General features: G+C 44.0%; 2 protein-coding genes across 2 annotated transcripts in view; both read right to left on the bottom strand.

Annotated features, from left to right (window-relative positions):
• Window positions 1-290: 290 nt before the first annotated feature.
• On the bottom strand, window positions 291-10,570 carry EPB42 (erythrocyte membrane protein band 4.2). The gene is made up of 13 exons (XM_009893374.1): window positions 10,455-10,570; window positions 8,368-8,553; window positions 7,490-7,720; window positions 6,772-6,890; window positions 5,964-6,086; window positions 5,384-5,561; window positions 4,557-4,695; window positions 4,081-4,184; window positions 3,516-3,758; window positions 2,380-2,700; window positions 1,908-2,068; window positions 1,351-1,484; window positions 291-441 (listed from the first exon to the last, which is right to left on the bottom strand). The coding sequence occupies exons 1-13, from the start codon at window positions 10,462-10,464 to the stop codon at window positions 291-293; spliced, it is 2,100 nt and encodes a 699-aa protein (XP_009891676.1). The 5' UTR covers window positions 10,465-10,570.
• A 9,888-nt stretch (window positions 10,571-20,458) lies between these two features.
• Window positions 20,459-23,369, bottom strand: part of TGM6 (transglutaminase 6) — a 15,754-nt gene continuing 12,843 nt past the window's right edge. The window contains 3 exon segments of the mRNA XM_009893506.1: window positions 20,459-20,612; window positions 21,123-21,256; window positions 22,950-23,107. Coding sequence (XP_009891808.1) covers window positions 20,459-20,612; window positions 21,123-21,256; window positions 22,950-23,107 — 446 coding nt within the window.

Genomic DNA, 23,369 nt, shown 5'->3' with positions numbered 1-23,369 from the left:
GGAAAGACAACTAAGCAGTGGTGGGTTCAGCACATACGCACAGTGAGAAATGCAGCATCTGCTGAAGTGTTTAGCCCATCTTTGTCACAGTAAGGTTCAACTTATAAAACTGGAGAGTTGGCATAGTGGTAGATGGGAGAGTGTTGCGTTTGTACAAACAACCAAAGTCAGACATGGTTTTAAATATAACTTTAATTAAACTGTTAACATCTATGCTTGTCTAGGATCAGGGCACAGATCATGACCACTTCTTTGTAAACAGGACAGTGGGACCTGTTCTAAGTTGGACATCAGGCAGCTGCAACGTCTATAGTTTTGTAGCTCTTCAGGTTCTGGAGTTGAAGGCAGGTAAGACATGCAGTGAGTCTTCTGGGCCCTGCTTGGATGGGGGTGAATGGGATTTGCAGCTCTTGACTGCTTTTAGGTTGCACAGAGCCCAACCTGAAAGGCAAGAAGGGATTAAACAGGCAGCGCACCTCTTTATATTTCTAGTTCCCAGGGCCCAGGCGATGCATTTGCTAGACAGGAGTATGGTGCCAAAAAAAGGAAAGAGGGGAAAAAAAAAAAGAGAAGGCTAGCAGAGTTACTTAAGCTACCACAACAGAACTGTGATCTGACAGTAGTTTGGGAGGGAGGTATGACCAGAGGGTCGAACTCCCCAGGGAGGCATCTGAGGTTACTTTGTCCTAATGCAGCTTCTTGAGATAAATGTTTGGGGTTTTTTTTCATGTGAAGGAGAACATGCTATTTTGGCTGACTCTTGGCTAAGTCAGGTTTGCCTTGTTCTTCAATGCTTAAAATTGTACCCAGGGACTGTCTTTATTGCTGACAGTAGGTAATGGGTGGAAGGATGTGTCACAAACAGTATAGTTTTACCCTGCTTATGGATGTCCAACGGGATAGCTAAAAAGCAGTTGATTTCTCAACGGCAAATAATTTTTAAGTTTCATAGCTCGTGCCAGTGACCTATAACTTGTCTCAGATAATGTGTATCTCTCCCTAAGTCTTGTGGTACTTTTGTTACCGTTTTTGTGAGTGGGGGGCTTTCTTTCTGCTGTCTATGCCTTTGGGGTTGAAGCTTTCACAAATGCCATACTGGCTTCAACTTATGTATTGCACATCTGTTGAAAGTTCTGTTATCTGGCTTTTCCCCTTTCCAGTGTGAAAATCTCATGTATTGTCTGTAAATAAAGGATGAGGTGCCTGGGGCTTTTATGCTGTAGCAGTTTCTTCCTACCATGTTTTGCATGTTTATTTTTGGGGAGAGCCTTTCCTGTGCAAGGGTTTCTCTAGCTTGTATTGTGTCTCTTTTTCCATTTACCATTTTTAGATCAATCACTTTGCATTTACCTGTACTTCCTTTGTCTGTAAATGAGCCCTCGCCCTGCCACCACTATCACACACTTCTCCAAGGATTCGGTGAGAGGGTTCAGGAGGCTGATCTTTGCTGTGCTTGGCTGATACTGTACCATGTTTCCTGGAAACTGTTGAAAGAAGGAAATGAGCTGAAACTGAGATGAGGAAGAAGATTCTTCTATGATTAAAGGGAGATAAATGATCTCTTTGTGCCAGAGGTCTCCGCTTGAGCTGCCAGAAGAGGCAAAGTGCAGCTTACTTTCTTCTCTACTGCAGTATGCTGCTGCAGTCCCCTTCTGCAGCCTCTGATTTCCAGACATGAGTGAGTTAGGAGGCATCAGGGTTTCCTTATGCTTGCACAGTGACAACGACATGGGAGTACTGTATACAACAGTGTAGCACAACTTGCCTTTCCCAAACTGATGTCTCAGTGCTTTGAAAGAAGACAGCATGAGGAGAGCTACTCAACCCAGCAGAATTTTTTTGCTGCTCATGACTTAAGCAAGCTGTTTTCTCACTACTGCAGTAACAGAACAATAGACCAGTCTGACCTCAATAGCGAGAGGGGGATCACAAATGCTGATCTCTTCCTGTGCGAAGTATATGTAGAAGGAGTCCTCATCTCTCAGCATAGCAGTCAGCCTAAGCAGATGGTTCTCTCCCAACTCTTTTCCATATTGTGAGTAAGGCACAAAGACTTGCAGGTTGTTAACTGCAATACAGAGTGGTAAAATAGAGATGACAATGCGAGTGATAAGTACAGTCTGGTCTTAGCCTGCATGGCAGCTGGGAGTGTTTAGTGCCCAACATTGTACTAAAAGCTGCAGCATTTAAAAGTTTAAGTGATCCCAACTGGATTTGCAGATTCAAAATCCCTAAGGTGGTGTTGCCGAGGTATTTTATTTCTATCACCTACAATCAGCTATTCAGACAGCCTTTTGTAAACTTGTGGCTAAGTGCATTTTTCCTGAAGTGAGAGGACTAGATATACTTTTGTAGCCGTGCACCCAGTAGAGTGCTTACCTTCATTGCTTCTGAGGGTAAAATGAAACTCTTCCTTCCAAAGTTGGGTAACGGGCACACCGTTATAATGTAGAGACTGGACCCCGACTACCAGGTGAGTCGCCTTTTCTCCACCACTGTGGTTAAACACTTCAATGGAAAGTGGAACATCTTGTCCCAGTGTCAGAGAACTCTGTGACTGGAGGTGGATGAAAAGGTTAACTGGCTCTTCAAGTGCAGCGGGAATGGAGCTAAACTGTGTTTTGCTGCTGCTGCTGGTCGTGTCAAGTTTCTTTATCTTTCTGTAGGCTTTGTCAAGTACTTCTTTTTCTTGAAGAGAACCTGTCACAAAAAAGGAAGTACATACTTTAGTATTCTTTCCTGTTTACCTGTGTGAAGCAGTAAAGGCAGAAGGATGGCACTGAATTATCCTGGCAGTACTGCAGATAACTGTTTCTAAGAGCATAGAGAGAGATCCTGTTGTGCTTCTGGTTGCAGCATTTCAAGAATTCCACCTGACAGGACATTAATTGTACCTGAAAGATTCTACTTGGAAAGATTTGTCATAGTTTTTAAAGCACCTTGGTGCTAACATCTGTCAGAGTAAAAGCTGCAGTTGCCTCTTTAACTATAGTAGCAGCTACGGCACAGGGTGACGTTCTCCTGTGATGGACTGCAGCCGAGGAGATGACATGTCATAGGCTATGCTGAGATGGCAGGGTTGGGTCAGGGAAACGGCACTCAGTAATAGATTCTGAAGGGGGAGCTGCTTTTTGAGGAAGGGATTTAGACAGTGTCTGAGAGCATGACAGTCCTTTTCAAAAAGATGGAGTCTGAAATATATTACGGGGTAATGGGAGGTGAATGTACAGAGTGTACAGGTAACAGAAATCAGGAAAGGTGGTTTTCCAGACAGGATGAAGAAACTCCTGGCCTTCTAGAGAGCTGGTTAGTGTCATTAAGCAGGATGTAATTTGGGGTATAACCCCAAATTGATTCTGTAGACAGCAAGAGTAAGGTCTTCTTGTGCCATTCAGGAAGGGAAGCAGGGAGAAGTGGATGACCCTGATGCTCTGGTATGGCTCTGCTCTCTAGTCCTTTACTCTTCACATGTAACACTGGCAGGGAACACGCTCAGCCACTTGCCTGCCCCGTACCTTCAGGATACTTGTAGTTGTGTGTGATATCCTCACAGCGTTCACTGCCCACGCTCTTGGTGCTGAGGTTGTTGCCAGTGTACTTTGTGCTACCGAGCGTTGGCTTGAGGGTGTCATCTGCATTTTGTATCCAGACCTGGCACTTGGCATTGATGGCAGCAAAGAAGTGGCAGACGTCATAATCAATGTCTGTGTCCCCTTCCTTGATGGCTCTAACAGGGGCTGGCCCACAGAAGGATGGACCTGAAGAGAAAATGTGGCCCAGTTAAGATACAGATGCTTTACCAACCAGACCCATGCCTAGTTTAGATCTACGCTGGGAGTGGTGAAGTATGTCGTTTAGGAGGACATTAGGGAGCAGTACTGTGATAGAGCTCTTAGAGCTACACAAGCTGCAGAAACCAGACAGATGAATGATGTTTTAGTGCTTAAAGTCAACAGGGTGAGTCCCTGTCCTTTTGTGTCCTTCTACTGGAAGTTGGGGGAGGGAGGAATATTGAACTGCTTTATTTACTCCCTGCTCCACTTTTCCCCACACCCCCCAAGCCCATCTTTGATATCTTACCTTTGCTTTTTTCCTGGCAGGTGGCATCCAGTGCCTGCCACCCACTGTACTCTGGTAGCAAGTCCGCTCGAGCCATCCAGCATTCATTCCAAACGTGGAAGGTCCTGCAAGAGACAATATCACGTGCTTATACCAAGGGACTGATCCCTGAGGTACGGTAAAGTTTTAGCTAAACCACAGCCAATTAATGCTCTGTTGAAAGAGCTCAGTGCATGTTGAGGAGAGCAGAGACCATGTTTTTTGATGTTTCTCCAGCTGGACTGGGCTATCATTCTTCCTTTGTGGGCCCTAGTAGTAGGGCGTGCTTCAGTTCGAGTTGTGGTAATTTCTAAAGAACAGGTCATGTAGACAGGATCTCAGCTGAGCTGTCTCCTATCCACCTCCCTGCAGCTGTTTACCTCTTTCTTCCCCTCTATCACTTCCTAGATCCAGGTGTTGTCTCAAATTCTTGCTTGTGCCCTGCCATGTTTTCTTACCAGACACGCGCGCTCTTGTCTTGTGTAAGCAGCGTCCCATCTTCATCGTAATACTCATCCACACTCAGGCTGCTCTTAGTGTTGTGAGCCCACGTAAAGCCTGTGACCACCCTGGTGGGAATTCCCAGGCACCTCAGAACTGTGCAGAAGAAAGAGCTGTGAATCAGTTGTGCGTCCTGCCCTAAGGGTGCCTCTGCTGATAGACAGAGAGCCTTTTTTGGTGCTAGTCCTATCCGGAACGGCACCGGGCCTGCTGTTTGGACTTTGCAAGAGGCATTGCATGGGGAAGGACTTTTTGCAAGGGCATGTAGTGATAGGATGAGGGGGAATGGCTTTAAACTGGAAGAGGGCAGGTTTAGATTAAACATTAGGAAGAAATTTTTCACTTTGAGGGTGGTGAGGCACTGGGACAGGTTGCCCAGAGAGGTTGTTGAGGCCCCATCCCTGGAGGTGTTCAAGGCCAGGCTGGACGTGGCCTTGGGCAACCTGGGCTGGTGGGAGGTGTCCCTGCCCATGGCAGGGGGGTTGGAACTCGATGATCTTCAAGGTCCTTTCCAACCTAAACCATTCTATGATGCTATGATTGCCCCCTCAGGAAATAAGCTGTCATAGGTCTGTTGCGTGAAGAGTGCGTACTGACACTCTTTTATCTCGAAGCTAGCAATGCTGAACGTTACTGAGGAAACTCTGAGGATCTGCCTCTCACCTAAAGATTAAAGGTTAAATTACTGGGATCTGTGTTAATCCAGGAATTCAGGCATATGCTAGAGGTTCCGCAGACCAAATAAAGCTTTGCTCAACACAGAAGTCCTTGACCACCACTGTACCTGAGCACATGACTGCAGCAAACACCCAGCACTGCCCGTAGCGGACAGGCTTGCACTGTGATGCGACCCACTGCTGGAGGATGGGACTGCTTCCCAGCCACTTGGAAGGGGGTGTCCCATTATAGTATTGCCCGGTCTCGCATTCTGTCAGGATTCCTCTAAACTCATCGCAGTTCAGCTGCAGGGAAGGAGGAGAGAAAGATGGATTAAGGAATTGCCTCTCTTTGGTAGGTACACCTCATCCTGTTTGATGAAGCTGCTCCCAAGGCAGGTGAAACCAAAAGGATTTTTTGTGCCAAGCTTGAAGGTCATGGCTGAGCAGAACAGGTGCAACAGCCTCCCCTGAGATTTATTCAGTAAGCGTACTGTCACTGCTCAGAAACTCCTGCAGCACTCCTTGTCTGCTGCAGGGATATCAGGAAGGGCTGGAGATGGCCAGGAGGTGTTCTTTGGATCAGCCCTGTGCAGGCTTGCTCTTTGGTCGGTGGGTTCCCATAAGCAAGGATTGAGAAGATGGTAGCCTTCACTCTGCGTTCAGGTCTTCCCTGCTCGGGTCAGGGCTGCTGTCTACTCTCCTTACCATGGCAGCAACTGTGCGGCAAATGTAAACGGGGTTCTTGCGCTGAGTGTGATCCTTGTCTCGTTGGTGGCGTTCACCGACATCCAGCAGTGTGAAGCAGATGTCAACAATATCCTTCTCAAACTGAAACAAGAGCACATCATTTCAGGAAATTTGGCCTGAACATTTGTTCCCTGGCATCCCTGCCGAGGTTTGTAACTGTGCAGATGATTTCTCCCTTTCTTACATGAGGAGAGCTCCAGGCAGAGATTTGGAGGGGGAGCACAACATGCTAAAGGCAGACCTACAGCTTTATTGAAGCAAGGTGGGAAATGCATTAGCATGATACTGCATCCCCTGATTGAAGGAAATCGATGCTTTTCTGGAGCACTGTCTAGGTTGGCAAAGTGGTATTTTTGTGATCTGGTGGCACTAAAGTGGCTGTATCAGATGGCCTTGGGCAAATTGAAAAATCTACTTGTGCTCCCTTTACCTGTAAAATAGAGACAGTATTACTAGGCTCTGTTAAATGCTTTTATATCTGTTGATGAAAGGAAGGTGCACAAAGCCCAGATAGAGATCAATGCATTTCTTCATAGAGGACAGCCTGAGAAGGTAGCTAAAATTCCATATACTGGGTTATGGGACTTCACACACAGGTCCCTGTTCTCCTGCACAGTCTTAGACAAAGATGGTGAGTGCAGAGAGCAAGTTCTTTGATCAAAGCCACAGTATGGAAACGGATAGTGTCCTGTACACACAGGAGATGTGCACGATTCCTCTGCTGGGGGCTGTAAGACACCACAGACATATCGGATCTCTTGCTTACCTGACTGAAGTCCCAGGGTTGTGCTAGGACTGCGTTTTCAGTTCCCCAGTAGATGACACCCTCTTGGTTTAAAATGTACTCCTGCCGCTGTGCCTCATTAGCCAAGAACACCTCATCATCTAGATTAGAGGAAAAAAGCATCAGGAAGAAAGCATTGCTGGTCCCAGATGCACTCGCATCTCTCTCACATCAGCAGACTGCACTGCACTCCAGGGACTTCAGCAGTCCCTGACGTTCTGCCCTGGAAAAATACCACAGATTCTGAATCACACAGGAAAGAAGAATTTAATTGTCATTTCTGTTTCCTTGTTCAAAAAGTTCCTCCAGACCTAGACTATTGCACTAGCAAGCCCTTTTACTCTCCTGGCTGTTGACTTCTCTGTTCCTAAGAAAGGTACAGTGGCCTTAATCAGACCGATTATAATCTTTTAAAATCTTTATTATAGGAAACACTTTATCAAACGTTTTTCCCTTAGGAGAAGGACAGGGCTCTAGCAGTGAAGTACTCCAGGAATGAGGCAGAAGCACTGGTGCAGGCAGCTTTGAGCTTTTAGTAGCCCCCACCTCCTTCCTACGGTGCTGTGAGGAGCAGGGCAGGAGTGGTGGGGAGCACAAGGAGAGTCAGCCTCAACCTGTGTGGAGGCAGAGTGCCAGAGCTCCAGAGCTGGTTTTGTGAAGTGACAGATCCCAGCCTGCCTTTCCATTTCTGACCACATACCTCGGCACCAGGGGTTAAAGAGAAGGGTGAAGTTGCCCAGGAGACAGTTAGACTTGGAGGCATGTAGAAGCAGAGCGTACTGGCCGATGGGAGCATTGGCAGGTGTGTTTACAGAGATGGTCCAGAAGCTTGGGTCCTGTTGTTCCAGCGCTGCGCTCCACTGCTTCTGATCTCCCAGGCTGGAGATGGGAAATTCAGTCTGGGTTCCATCTGCTTTGGAAGGATGTGATCCTGCAGCCAAAGAGATCTGGTTGTGTCTCTTCCAGACATGCATCCTCACCCCATGCAGATTGCAGGGACCTTGCCTGTATCTGGAACCATAGCTCTCCTTTCTTCTGAGAGAGTCTTAACCTCTTAGCAGCTTAATGCCTAGCAGATCTTCCTAAGGTTAGTACTGCACTCAAGCCTCCGTGCTTGAAAGTGGGATGTGTATTTCATACATTTGTAGAAATCAGGAGCAGCCAGAACGGTGCAGACCTGCTGCTCCTGGGATTCAGTGTCTTGCAACAAAAGTTACAGCCAAATGCTCAGATTATGGTAAAGCGAGTTGGGGCTGAATGCTGCTGCCCTTCTCAGGGGTCTCACTAGAAAGCACTCTGTAACAGAAAACACCTGTAAACCTAGCTAAGTTTGAACATTCCTGAACCAACAGAGTAGTGAACCTGCATGGGTTATTGTGCTGCAGTGTCTCTTCTGGAAAGAGATCTAGTTTTGTCCCAGCAGCAGGAGACTCCGCTCTGCATTAGATAAATGCCTCACTGGCCCTACTTCTAAATGTGGGCACATCTGTCCAGCTCTGGGAGATGGCTTTTGCCACCAGCTCTGTTCCTCAGGCGGGTGGAGGACCAGAGCTCTGATAGGTATGGTAGTGATGTTACCTGTCTGTACTATGAGGAAGGTCCTCTTCAGCTGCTGCAGGTAGTTGTGTATTGGAGCTGAGAAGCTCAGGGTGATAGTGAATGGCTGCCCCCGCCTCACCATAAGCCTTTCAGTGCTGATTTCTTCTGTGTGGTGGTTACTGTTGTTCATTGTGATCTTGAAATCACATTTTTTGATGCTCAGACCTGTAGTGAGAGAGGATATAGAATGAGTTTGGGGCTGTGAGCTGCCCGCAGTCTGGCCCGGGGACACACGCATCCTGCGACACACAAACTGCTGACTGTGTGTTTCTCCACTCAGACAGTGCCCCCCTGCCTCTGAGACGTTCTGCCTGGTAACTGTAGGGGTCTTCACTCTGAGCTTGGTTGTTCTTGTGTCAAGTGGCTAATGAGCTGCCTTTGCTTATACCATAGCATCATTAAGTGAACCAAGTGATTATGCAAAAGCTCCTTCCTGCCCAGGAAGGGACATGGAACAGACCTGAGCATTCAGGTGATACAGATGTTGTGGTTAGCACTGAGCGTGCGCTGTGACTACATTTGGACTCTCACTCTGCTTACTCAAGGGCACCGATGCTGCACGCGAAGCAGCATCTCTCCACGTGGATACATCATTGAAATTGTGCACAGGAGACAAGCTATTACACCCCGCTGAAGGTCTTCCAGCAGTTACTGCACTACATATGTCTGATGTGCACCAAAGACCAGCAACTGGTGCAAACTTCACTGCTGGTTCAAATGCAACATGGCTGTGTAGTCCCAGAACTATGCTGGATTGCACCAGTTCTTCCTTCTTTGCACCGCATGAGCTGACAATCTCACACCCAGAGCTGCAGGAGACAGCAGAGCTCCTCTTCCTTCTGTCTCCTACACGTGCATTTTACACATCATACATGCTTTTGTTCAGCACCAGAAGAGAGAAAAAAATTGTCGCAATTTCAAGTACCCAATTGCTTGCTCAATGGCTGTAGTGAGATCATATACTTGCACTTTTCTTCTGGTTTTGGTGGTGTTCTTAATCTTGCCAGACTTCTTGCTGAGAGGAAGATAACATCTTGGTTTTTCCCAGTTTTGGGATCATCCTGACCTCACTTATCTCTTCAGCTCCCAACTCATCACTGAGATCCTTGAACCTGTGTGTTGTAACTGCTGCCCCTGATGTGACCCATCCTGTCACCTACCTCCCTGTGCTGACCCAGCCTTCTCCCTTTGTTCCAGCTGGGAAAAAAAAAAAATAAATCCACAGAGCGTTCCCCTGCTATCGAAAGCCATTGCTCGTGTGCTAAAGCCACAATCACCGCTCTTTGCAGTTTTCATTGGTGTGCTCTCTGCTTATGTCTAACTGGCCTTGTCATCTGCATTGATAGCGTCTTCCATTGCTGTTGTCCCTTCCGTGTTTGTTGTGGGAGTCCCACTGGATGTGTACTTTGTTTCTTATTTCCCATATGAATTTTGTCGTGCATTGTTTCCAGTGAATGATTCTGGTCTGGCTTTCAAATCCCTTTACGACTGTCCCAGTTCATAGCCCGGCACCAGTTTAAGCTTTACAGAGCCAGCTCTGATCTGGTATATTTTCTTCTCTGTGATGAAGATGTCTGTTCTGTCTATCTTGTAGACCGGTGAGTCATATGCAGTCTGACTCCCCCTCTTTCATGTGACATTTCATGGATCTTATTGTCACTTTCTTCGATATTGCTTGGAACCCAGACCCTCTCCTTGCTCAATTGGCTAAAACACTTGGTCATCTCTCTGCTTGAGTTTTGTAGTCTTGCTTACCCCCATCCCCTGCCCCTCCTCCTCTGTGTTAAGGATAACTCTCTTGCCTTTGCTTCCAAACTCTCACATGTCTGCCTTAGCTGCCTCATACTGCTTCTCTCAAACTCCAGATAGGCATTGATATCAGCCTCTGTTTGCTGTCCCTTTTTGGGCAGTCCTCCATGCAAACTGAACTCCCTGAGCCTTTAGAGCCCTCTGTAAGCTCACCTCTTCTACAAGTCTCATGAACACTGTCTTGGAGCAGCGACAGTTGTTTTTCCTGACAGACAACTGGCAAATGCTTGGGACTAACCAAAATGAGTTTTCCTTACCTTGGCCCATGTCTAGTTCCCTGTACCGTGAAAGTCTTCAGCTCCTGCTTGCTCTCGTAGGCAATGGCTCCTTCCTTCAGCCTTCTTTAAAAATTATCCACTTGCAAAGTTGTTTGTTCAATTTCTTTATGCTGGGTGGGACATGATATTGCCACCTCTCCTTCAGCTTATCTTGCTGACCTGATGTGCTGAAGTTGAGGACTCTCTTATCTCTCAGACCACACAGATGAGCAGAAAGGGGTGTATTTTCCTACCTACAGATGAGGTTAAATTCCACAGCAGGATGTGAAGCCTTTAAAGACAGCCAGTGACAGTTTCTTCAAAGACCTGTGCACAGGGGACCGAAGAGTAGGAAATGCAAATCTTCACTCGGCTCTAAACAATGCACAGAATGCACTTCAAATGTAAACGTTGAAGAGCTTGAAGAGCTGCTCTCCAGCATTGACCCTAAGCTACTTAGATCCTAAACCCTTTAAGAAGTGCAAAAAAAAGGTCAATACATCCATTGCCCTTGTGCCTAATTCAAAAAAGTGAAACCACTTCAAAATGAGGAAACTTGTTAAAAGCAACAACTAAAAAAAAGGTAGAATTTCTGTAGCAGACTATTTAAAAATATCATACTGGAGACTTGGACTAAATACATTCTTAAAGTTGCCATAATTTAAAAGGAAGGTCACTGCATTGATAAATAATTGGTCAAAATACAGGAAATAAGACAGCAGAAATGAACAGTGTTCACTGTGGAGTGAGTCACCAGTAGTTCTGCAGACATCTATGATCTTCCACAAATTCATAAATAATTTGAGAAGCTGATGAAAGAGGTAGCAAAGAGGTAGCAAAGCTTGCTCAGTTATTCTGAGTTGTAAAGATGAGGGAGGCAGCTTTGGCAAAGTTGTCAAGGAATCCGAAGATATTGAATGCCTAGGCCATAAAATAGCAAGTAGAGATCAGTGTAGGCACATATACAATAGCAAAAGGGCACCCATATGTTACCTAAGCAGTGATGCACTCAGAGGTAGTTGTAGCCATTTCAGAATGAGATTTGAATTTATAGTAGATAGCTGCTGCACAATATGGTCCACTGAGCTTGATGTTTTTTCTAGTATTTGCATATTAAACTTTACAATTGTTTGCTTATATACATCACTTAAGCTAAATACGAACTCTCTTAGTTCTAGTTATTTACAGCATAGCCTTAATTGTATAGATTCACTTTCACAGAGTTGCAGAATGGCTGAGGTTGGAAGGGACTTCTGGAGGTCATCTTGTCCAACCCCCTGCACAAGCAGGACCACCTAGAGCTGGTTGCCCACAGCCATTTCCAGATGGCTTTTGAGTATCTCCAAGGATGGAGACTCTACAACCTCCCTGGGGAACCTGTGCCAATGCTCGGTCACCCTCACAGTGAAAAAGTGTTTCCTGGTGTTCAGAGGGAACCTCCTGTGTTTGAGGTTGTGCCCATTGCCTCTGGTCCCATCACCGGCCACCACTGAAAAGAGCCTGGCTTTGTCCTCTTTTCACCCTCCCTTCAGGGATTTATACACATTGACAAGTTCTGCCCTCAGCCTTCTCTTCTCCGGGCTGAACAGTCCCAGCTCTGTCAGCCTTTCCTCATACGGGAGGTGCTCCAGTGCCTTCACAGTCTTTGTGGCCCTTTGCTGGACTCTCTCCAGTACGTCCATGTCTCCTGTACTGATGAGCCCAGCGCTGGACACGGTACTCCAGGTGTGGCCTCACCAGTGCTGAATAAAGGGAAGGATCAGCTCCCTCGACCTGCTGGCAATGCTTTCCCTGACGCACCCCAGGAAGTCATTGCCCTTCTTTTCGGCAGGGGCACATTGCTGCCTCCTGTGAGCTTTGACTTTTATTAGGAGGCATGGAGGTCACTGGATTTAAAGAAATTGGGAATCACTAAATATAAGCACATTGGGGAAATCTTCCAGAAAATTCTGTGATGTATGTCAGCATACATTTTTCAGTCTCAATTATGTGTGATTTTAGTATGTGTTTTGAACTTGTTTTTATATAAAAAGCTAAATGCAGCATATCATGACTGCTCTTTCGTGCTCTTTAGGTGTATGCAAATTGTAAGCACATTGGTTGTGCTCAAACCTCCGACTTTCTTTGCATGATAGTGTTTTTAAATGCACCTTTGCAGTATATGTGTTTATGAACATCTAAATCAGAGAGTGGTTTAGTTACAAGCAGGTGTTTATCCCATCCCCACTGCCCTGTGATGGCAGTGTATACGGATAGTACCATCTCTTGGTCAAATTGGAAACTGCAAATAGTATTTGCTACATAGGATGCACTGATGAGCACTTTGTGAACAGAGAACTACTTATTGTCCCTTTGTATCTTTCATTACTCCGAAATTGGCTAAAAAGGCCCATTGAAGAGGTTAACACACAACAGAGACTGCCGCATGTGGTGCTCAAGTGCTTGTACGGCTGTTCCATCTGGTGCGAATCTGCGATCCTAAATTAGATACCAGCGTTTGTCAAAGGCAAACCCAAACCTCCAGCTGCATTACTGATGGTACTAAAATGGTGCAGCCATTTCTGTATATTGCAATTGTAGCTACACCGTCAAAAAGGTGTGTTTGGCTTGGTTCAGCTATTTTGCTGTATGCAGCCAGCAATCTGCACATCTCTGTGTAGGCACGCTGAACTTCTAGACATGTTGATAGGTGTTTCTAAAGCGTACATACCTCTATTTGTGTTCCTTATGTTTTGGTGGTTACACTAGCATTTTGGAGTCATATTTCCTCCATGCACTCGGCATAACTGTATTTGGAGTTGTGCAGGAAGGTCCTCCTCTCTTACTGGCTGCCTGACTTCAGCACAACACTGTTGATAGCGATAGCTTCTGCCTCAGGAGGTGGGCAAATGGACAGTCCTTCAGATACAAGGACAGGTAGCTCTTCCATATGGATCCTCCAAGGGTGTTGCCCTAAGATCCTCCAGCAAAGAAGATCAGTCTGATCTGAACTGTAAAGGGCAAATTCAGTAACTGTTGACTTACTTTGTGTTGCAGATTTGTTTTAAGGGTGGTTCTTTCATATGCTTTCCATTTAGCTGTGTTATGATTTGAAGAACCCACAACAATTTATTATCGTTTAGACAATTATTCTATCACTCGATGACCCCTCCCCGCCCAGGAAGGGGAATCAGGAAAAACAAGGAAACCCAAGGGTTGAAATACAAACAGATTTAATAGAATATAAGACTAAATAATGAGCATTAATAATACTAGAGAACCATTATTGATCTGAATACCAATATAAAATATACAGGGACTATACTCAGCCAATCACACCAGTAGGAAGCTGTGCACTCCCAGCAGAGGACAGCAGATGTCAGACACTGGGAGCGCTCCAGCTTCAGGAGGAAGGGGAGTTCTCAGGCGTCTGGCACCAGGGAAGAAATTCTCAGGATCACAGCCATCAAGGAAGAGAGAAAACTCGTCAGCAAACTTTCTAATTTGTATTGAATGTGTTGTTCATGGTATGAAATAATCCTGTTGCCCAGCTTGGGTCGAGTGCCCGGGTCTCACTCCTCCTCATCCCCGCACCTGGCGAGCTCAAAAACACTGAGACCTTGAAACCCACATCCCATAGCTGGCTGTAAAGGAAATATTTTCACAAATTCAGACACCAGTGTCTTTTAAAAGTGCAGTTTCCCAAGCATAAGAAGAGAAATTAGTCCTGTGTCGCTCAAACCAGGACAAGCTATTACTTCCATGTTTCTGGCTCCAAGAAGAGAAAGTCTTTTCAACACCAACAACTTACCTTTGCTGGAGCTCCAGTGTCAGCATTCATTATAACATCCTTTTGAAAAGACTGGGTTTGTTTTTTCCCTGCAAAATCCACCTCTGCTCTAAGTCCTTCTCACTGATCTCTCCAGTCACAAAATCAACTTGATACCAGGTATATTTTTCAGGCTTCCTTTTATTCAAGCAGTCGCAGTGTGTGAGCTCAAGCTGTCCTTTATTATAACCCGTATTCCTCTCCATTGTCCTGTACAGTTGCTAGCTAAGAACATAATTTGCTCATGCATTTAACACACGTTAATCATGCTGCTGATGCAGACCGTTGTTTGTAAAACTACAGTTGTGATAGACCAGCGTTCTGCTTATGCTGCTTTCCGCCTCTGAACTTGAGGCTGCAATACTGTTAACATCAGCATTGGCATGTCTAACCTCATGTGCACGAGATCCATGAAACCAGCCAAGGGAATTCCCTTCTTCATTGTAAGGATTAGGTAAGAATCACTCACAATTAACCACATCCAAACCTATACTTGTCTCTAAAATGCAACAAAAGCATAAGCACGTAGAACCGGCTAGACTGGATCAGGATGGAGGTTCATCCCCGTCTAATCTGGTCTCTGACAGTACCCAACGCCTCGGAAGGATGTGTGTGAGCTTCACCTCAGCAAGTGAGGCATCATCTCCGAGCTGATGATTTTCAAGACCGAGTATGTCAAGATATGCAAGATTTAATATCACTCTGAGAGTTCTCGTTAATGATAAATATTCTTTGTAGTCGCCGCCTCCTGTCTACTTTGCAGTCTAACGTGTCATTAGTGGGAATCATAGAAACACAAGGTGCTGCAATCTCAGCTCAGCTGCCTGTTTATGCTGAGGTCGCCTTCTGCACTTGATATGGCTGATGTAACACTCTGCATGATGGCTGACTAAAATTGTTTTCCTACTGTGCATTTACCGAGCTGAATTTCACTGGTTGTTATATTGTCATCTATTTTGCCTTGTTTGAGGCCCTCTGAAGTTCTTCATAGTTTTTTAGTCCTCAATAATTTTAATTGCTTTATGTCCTAAACAGTTTTAGTATCCTTTTTGCACTCACTTCTTGCATTGCTGCTTCTGAAAAACTTCGTCCAGGTCTTGGCAAGTGTTGTCACTGTTCTGTATCCACTACATCCCTGACATGCTCATAGAAATCTAAAGGAAAGGTGATCCACAGCATCCTTGAAAGAATCCATCCTGCCTGGATATTACTGTGTTACTGTCTTCACTGTGCTTGGGGATTCTTGTTGTTTTACAGGTCCAAACATAAATCTGTAAAAATCTTTATAATCCTTCTTACCTATAAAAATAAAAGCATAAAATGTTACGTGAGCATCTTTAATAACTGGGTCTCTTTCTGAATGTAGTGATCAAAAATTCCATACATCTAAGTTTCCCTTTTATTGTGTCTACATTTCCAGCTCTTACATGGCACATCCATGAATTGGATGTGAATTTTCGTTTTTGGTGGAATTTCTTGTTTCTTTAGAGCAACAAGAAATGCTTACACTGTGCCTTTTGTTTCGTCTTGAATAGTGAGCAGTACCCTCCACGTGTGGTGCACAAGAGTGATAGATACCGAGCGGTAAAGCCATGGAGCTCTGGTGACCGCCGAAAGAATCAACTGATTTGAAACTACCAACTATGGCTATTTCTGTTTGGTTTGTTTTGTTTTTAATCTGTAAAAGGGTAGTAATTTAATTGACTGCCTGAATCAAGGCTCTAGAAACTCAGATCAGGAGAACAGGATGGTGGGGAGAAACAAACAGGCACCATCCTGGAGACTGATTTTAATGTCTTTCAAGGCCGATTCAGATTATGAATGTGTCGTATCAGCAAGTGCTCGCTTGATTTTTTTGAGTGTTCAGAATGCAATTAGGGCTGGGTCAGCCTTTGGGCATGCGCAGATTTAAACTGCGTATTTATAAAGAAAAATACTGATAATTAGCCATATTTTACTCCAACAACTCCCATTGGCTTCTGACTAAGGGCTATGTAAAGATTGTGGGTTTGACAAAAGCTATTTAAATCCTTCCTGGGGCACTTACACATTTTTCTGTGTAATAATCATTAGTTTAATTGAACAGTTGTCTTATGTCTAACGCGGGAAGAATGTGTATTTCTCGTACACGGCGCTGGCCAGATCTACATTTTAAGGCTGGAAGCGAATGGGGTGGGGTTGCTGGGGGCGGTGAATGATGCTGACAGCCTGAAAAGCCACCAGCCCCCAGTGTTGCACAGCCTGGAACTTGGCGCAAGCGTTAGGGCTGATTTTCCTTTGAACAGCAGGCTTCCTTTACAAAGAGTTAATTAGGATGAGGTCATTCCAAGCTCGTGTGACAAACACTGTCTGAAATTTCCCGGATTGTATTGAAGAAGAAATGCTGAAGGGATTTGAACGGCTTGGTTGGCTGTGCTGTGTGTTGGATGTAATGACAGTCTGCATCCTCGCAAGGTTTAATGAGATTTTGTGAAATACCTCAAGGTATTTCACAAAGGCTACCTCAAGACCTTTTCTGAGGCTGGTGAAGGACTGCATACCCTGACTTTCCAAGATCCTGCAAGACTTAATTGCTAGGTGCAAAGCTGCCTATTCCCTTCGCCGTGTCCTGGAGAGTTCTGAATTCCTCTCTCTCTCTCTCTCTGTGTGTGTGTGTGTGTGTGTGGTGTGTCCCCTTTACAATCTGCATTCCAGTCTCTCTGGGCTGACTAGTTTTGACAAGCTTCCACATCCCTTGTTGCTATATGTGTGGGTGGCAAAATATAGTAATTGATGTAATAAAATAGGAGTTTCCATGTTTTGAAGGTTTTGTTGGCTTTAAATCAAAGACATTTAAATGAGACCTCAGTTTAATCTGTGTCACAGAGTCAGTTTGTGTCCGTGGAACATTCTTTCGGGGGCAAGTTGGGACTGCATTGCTGGACAGTAGTAGGTGTTGTCAGGAGGAAAAGGGCAAATTATCTCCTAGGAACATTCAGATCTTTGCTATTTTGGCTTGTTAACTCTGCAAGGAATAAACGGACGCATTTGGATTTATATATTGGTGGCATAAAGCTTTCCTCATGGAGGATGCTGATCTACTTTAAGCAGCTTTGTGAAATGTGGATGTGTGACTGTTAATTGTGAATTTTCATAGATCCTTCTGATGTATATTGTCCTGAGCCTTTCTTCCCACCCTGTGCTTCCCGAGCACTTCTGGCAGCATTGCAAACTATCTGCCTTTGCAAACAGAAAAATCGGTCTTTTTTTTCCTGTCTGCTTTACGATACCTGCATGAAAGGAAACAGGTGGAACTTCCTCTGACATAAACTGGGAGGGTAGATACCGTGGTTTTGTAAGATACAGATAAAGGGCCGGGTGAAGTGTGTGGCAGCAGGCGTGGACAAGTAACAACCTTGAAGGTCGTGCCGGTACAAAACAAAAATACACATCGCAGGCTGCTTTTTCTCAAGTGGTCTCGTAGGCAAGTTTGGCCAGTTGTCCCGGTAGAACCATGAGAAGTTTCTGACCTGGAGCAAAGTAAAAACACCCAATGTTTTCCCCAGCCCCCACTCCAGTTTTATCAAAATGCACAATGCCAAAATAATTAGGACCAATGTGTTGACTGATTGCCTGTGTTGGTTACGGCTTCTGATCGCTGCTGCTGCCTCTTAGTCCTAGAACAGATTCAGACTAGTAGGGGATGAGATTACAAAGCCAGAGAGCACTGGCAGTGGGTCCACACACACATTAATTTTCTCCTTGTGAAATTGGTCGTGTTTATGCTTAGCAAAGCCTTTGTAAATACTCCAAGGCAATTGCTGCAGTTCCTTACGAAGAAGATACAGTTTGGGATCCTTTGCTGTGGGTCAGTATGATAGCGCTGTCAGTTTTTCCTGCAGTAAATCTTCCAAATTGACACTTTTGTCTTGTCCATCATTTGTATTTAAAATGCAATGAAACGTAGCAGCCAGCCTCAGAGTTACATATAAGTCTGGAAAGTTTTTAGCTGTGCCTAAGTTAGAAAAGTTTTAATAGAAAGTATTTAGGTAATTTCTGTACACAGAACAGTATAGGTATCAGTCTTGGCTTTGTCTGAAACTGTTTCTGTAGCTCCTTTGCAAAACTGGGAACCTAAGTAGGCAGAGTATTGAGAAATTTACTTATTCATTGCATCAGCTGCATTTTTTCCCCTCTTTCTGCCTAATGGGAACAGGAATCAGTCTTTCCCCTCCTGTAAACTCTTTTTAAAATTACCTTTTTTTCCTTCTTTTTTTTTTCTTTTTTTTTTTTTCTTTTTTCTGAGGTGTTGGTAGCTATTCTGGCATTTGTGGCTCCACACTGCATAGCGCCAGTTGCAGTCATGTTCTCTTGGACTCACGGAAACTGAATGCATTTTGTTTAGATGAAAACAGAATGATTTCTTGAGTTCAGTGTTCTCTTTTCCTATGAATTCTTAACATTTCACATGTCCTACAGATCTAACCACCTGTAAAAAGAGAAGTTATTTATGTTTTCCTTTTATTGCTCATTAAAAAGAGTAAACTGAGGCAAAGACTTTTTCTTACTGCATCTTTTCTAAGAATTCTGTGTATATCTGTGCAACTGCATAAATAATATATCTCTAAAGACTATATTGTCTTAGATAAAACCAGGAATGATACTTTTGCGTATGTGGTTGATAGAAGAAGGAGGCTTTAGCAAAGGGAGGTTTAAGACTTGGATAAAACATTATGCTTCTGGAAGAGAGGAGATTTTATTTGTGCGTCTGCACAGCTGTGCACATGAGTACTCTTGCTGCGACATCTCTATTTCCTCAAAATGTTCTGTGACTTGCACAAAAATTTCCATGTATTTCTGCCTCTGTGGGTTTGTCATATCTGACTGCTGTGTTATCCAACAAGAAATTTCATGGAAGCTGCTGTTAAAATGTCAGTTGATTCAAATACAATTTTACATTAAAATGCCAAATTTATTATCCAGAAGCTTCTCTGGGAGAGGGTGATTGTACAGATGTAGTCAGTTGAACAAGATTTGGAGTTGAACCCATAGTATAGGGGCTCTTGCACTATATTTTCCTTGTTCAATACCACCCCCCCTCCTTCCAGGAGCCAAATGCTTGTCTTTTTTTCCTGGTAGAGCCAAGTGAAGTAAGTGATAGTTGAGGCTGTATGAGGAGGTGAATTTGTGACTTGTGTACACATGAAAACTTGCATAGTGCTTAACTATAGTCTATCAGTGATAGAAATGTAATGTGTTTTGGTCTCAGTCAGGTTGGCTGTGGTAATGATTTATGCTTTTATCTTGGAGAAGTTTCATTCATTCATTTAGTTCACCCAGAGAGAACTCCGGGCATTTTGAGACAGCGGTCCATGTGTGAGGAGCCGTGTGTGTAAATAAATGTGTCTTAGTCCAGGTGACAAATCACCTCTTTACTGTCTAATGACATTCTGCTTCATTCCTGTTTCCAGGAACAGCTATTCCAGCCTGTTATTATTTCAGATGCTCTAGTGTTTGCCACTCCTTAGTCAAGGATGTGTTTCTTTTATCTGCTTTTGTACTGTTACTCCCAGTCATTTCTTTGCTGAACATTTCATTATTTATAATTTATCACATGATTAAATTATGATCTGAATAGGGAATCCGTGAACAAGTATTGTTTATTGAATAGCTTCTCATCTTTCCAGTCATAAGAAGAGAGTTCTATTGTAACGCTGTCATATCTTACTGCTGTTTTTTCCTTCTAGTAATTAGATGAAATGATAAATTTAATTCTAGAATTGAATTATGTCAGCTACTTGGATAGTATTTTGGCTGTTACTGAATAAACACCATATTTAGTGAATATAATTAAATTATATTCAAAGAAGCTTACAAAACCAGTGATTTTAAATGGTGTTCCTTGGAAATCTAGCTGGTATCACTGCTACAGGCTGTAATGCTGAAAACCATCACACTTGATCCTCTCCTTCAAGTTAAATTATATGACTTCCACTAGTAATTCTATTAATGAAGGTCCATAAAACAGGTTATGAAATTAAAGATGACACTGTCTTTACAGTATAGTGTATGGTACCTTTTTATTAATTTCCATTCATATTACATCACTTTACTTTGGCTGAGTAGTCTGCATTTCTGTGCTCCCAGTCATAATAATGTATGAACGCTGCACCAGTCTCATAAACAGGGACAAAACTGAACTGATGTACAGGTCATATCACTGAGCAGGCGCCACATCGAGCATCACAAATCCCTTAATGTCTGAAAAATGGATGCACACCAAGTCCACCTGAAGCTGTCTGGTGCCGCTCTTGTAGGGGATGATTTCAAATTGGACTGTAGAGCTCTCCATGGGGGCCATTCTTGCCACACTAAAAGAGAGAATACATTTGTAAGTTCAAGCAGCCGAAAAAATCTTCCTATGTATTCTCCAGAGTCCCCAAATCTAAGACAGTATGGGAAGGAAGAGCCAGAGTAAGTGGCTGCTGTGCTTGTATGCTCCTAGCACAGGTGGACATAACCTTCCATGTTCACAGCCCCCACAAGGATTGTTCAGTTTTCCTTTTGCAAACCACAAAAAGAAGAAAGTTTTAAGATTTTTGCTCTTTATATTGTGCAGTCACTAATTACAGCACTCCGTGTTGCACACTGTTGAAAGCAGGATAGCACTCCACTCCCTGAGCATTCTGTAATGCAAAGCTTGGCAAAGGCGGTGCAAAAAAACCCAACTAGTATATGGAGGGTACTGATATGATGGCATTTTGTCCAAGGTTGGTGCAAACAGAAGTCACGAGGTTGACAGAATCTTTTTAAAAACCCCGCTTTTATTGCAGATTTCCCACCAAACTGAACGAGTTATTAGCGGGATAGCATATACATACCTGATTCGGAGTTGCTCTTTGAGCAGCCCACTGCCTTCTGCTCTCAGCACGCAGTCTGTCACCACTTCAGACAGTGGGTTGGTAAAGGTGACCTCCACATTAACAGGCTTGTGTACCACTGTTGGACCAAGGACCTACAGAGAGAGAACGTTCTGCTCAGCCACGGCATTAATCTCACTTCTTTCTCATGGTTTTCTCTTTCCATTCCCATTTCAAACCACTTACCCTCTTAGGATCTCCTGGACAGGAAGGAGCCAGGAATTAACATACATACATATTTTTGGGCATCAGAGTTCAGGCTTGAATCAGCCATCCAGTGTTGCTGAGAAAACTACTGTAGACTCTACCATTTAGTCCTAAGTTTTTAACTAGGTCAGTGTATGGTGTTACGTATAACACAGTATATGGTACTAACAAGAGTGAGAACAGAATGAGAATACAAGTATTGGCACATATGGCTAACTACCGTAGGCAGCTTAAGTCGAATTAGCTTTAGTTAGGCTAAATGAAAGGTTTAGGATTAGAAAACACTGGAGGTGTGAGACAGAGGGGAGGGACGCCTGAGTGACACCTCAGGCAAAAAAAAAAAAAATAGGATGCGAGGTAGCAAATAAACATATTCAATACTTATTTGACTGAGATAAAGTGGAATTGGCATATCTGATTATCTTTGTATATAAAGTAGATTATGTAATATTAATTAACATAATGGAGAAGTCCAGCACCCCAAGTGCATTTCTCTGTTATTGACTGTACGTTTATAAAGAAGTTTCAATCAACAGAAACATAAATATTTCTTGAAACTTAGTCACTGAATTGAAGTAATTTAATCCGGATGCCTGCCCCCTATAAACTGACTCTGTTATTTACATGATACAGCACAGAAGGCTTTTTACGAAGTCTCACTAGAACTTGGTATTCAGAAACCTCCAGACCTACAAAAACCTACAAACTTTTTATTCCTGTGTGTAACTTTGCTTTTCCTGTATGCTGCTGGCGGAGTGGTTTGGGATGGCTAAGCTAGTCTGGAGGCTCTGAAAGACTCTGCAAATTATTGTACTCCCTCTATGTTGTTTACAGTACAGCAGGCAGATAGCACTTGAGCCCAGGTCTGATACAGTATGTGAATGTGTTGAACTGTGCAAAACAAGTTAAACGAGTTTATGTGGATGTGATGAGCCAGGCAAAGCCAGGACTGTCCCCCGGCAGACGTAGCGCCTGGTCTTTCCTGTAGGCTAAGAATTGCTGTTTATTCATTGTACAACATTTGCCAGAAGTCAGTCTTAAGTGGAAAAGAAAGCCTCCAGTTCTAATTATTAAACATTTGGGAAGATGTTCCAGAAGGTGATAAGTGCCACTTTTCCTGATAAAGTGAAAGAACTTCCTTGAGTATTAGTAATCAGCCTCGCAGCCCCAGGCCTTATCAGCTAGTCAGTGAAGATGTCTTTGCTAAAAATGAGGCTTTCTAAATAAACTGGAAGAGAGTGATCAGACTTCCCTGACAAAAGCGGAGGCCTAGATACAGACTAGACCTCTCTGTCTCTCTTTGGAGATCTTACCTTGTAACCTCATAACACCGAGAACTTGATCAATGGTGTGTCAACAAGCACTGCCAAGAATGCCATAGCACAGCTGTGCCTTGGAAAGGGTTGCTTTTCCTTGGTGTGTTTCATTACACTTATGTCATACGGCACATTACTAAAGCAGCAAGGTCAAATCACCCTCAGGCATGATTTCCCTTCCCACACTCCTTCCCATGAGGAGTAGATGGAGTGAGGATTCTAGTTGCTGCTTCTCAACACGTCTCTCTAGGGACACATCTTTTACCTTGATGGTGAGAAAAGGATCCTGAAGTACAATGTCCTTCTCCACCAGAAGCGAGGCTCCCCGTTTGCTTTTACACACGGCGGTCACTAGGATCTTCCTGTCATCCATCAGAGAGTTTTTATACTGGGAATAGGAGATCTTGAATGAAATCTCTTTCGCTGAAATGGAAATACAAACAGAATTTTTCCCTCTTCTTCTTTTGCGTCTAAGTACCAGCTATGTGTAATATATCTGTGTTTTAAGGAGCGAGGATGCCATCACCCTGGGGCTGTCCATATGTGGGTGTTGACAGCCAATAGACAGGAACGATGCTCAGAGACGACTTCTACGTACATTCACATCGAACACCAAATGATCAGGTACAGTTCGGTAGCTGGAGAGCTGTGAGGACGGATATATGTGGCAACCCCTGCTGGTGGT

This window comes from Charadrius vociferus, unplaced genomic scaffold (assembly GCF_000708025.1).
Source record: "Charadrius vociferus isolate BGI_N301 unplaced genomic scaffold, ASM70802v2 scaffold259, whole genome shotgun sequence".
Taxonomy (NCBI): domain Eukaryota; kingdom Metazoa; phylum Chordata; class Aves; order Charadriiformes; family Charadriidae; genus Charadrius; species Charadrius vociferus.
This window is presented reverse-complemented; position numbering and strand designations above follow the sequence as displayed.

Bases quoted from the DNA above. Each gene is read 5' to 3' on its own strand.
- EPB42 (XM_009893374.1), bottom strand. The intron at 7,721-8,367 runs GTAACATCACTA...CTTTGGCTGCAG, and splicing joins CTTCCTCATAGTACAGACAG to GATCACATCCTTCCAAAGCA. The intron at 1,485-1,907 runs GTCAGACTGGTC...TTCTTTCAACAG, and splicing joins ATCCCCCTCTCGCTATTGAG to TTTCCAGGAAACATGGTACA.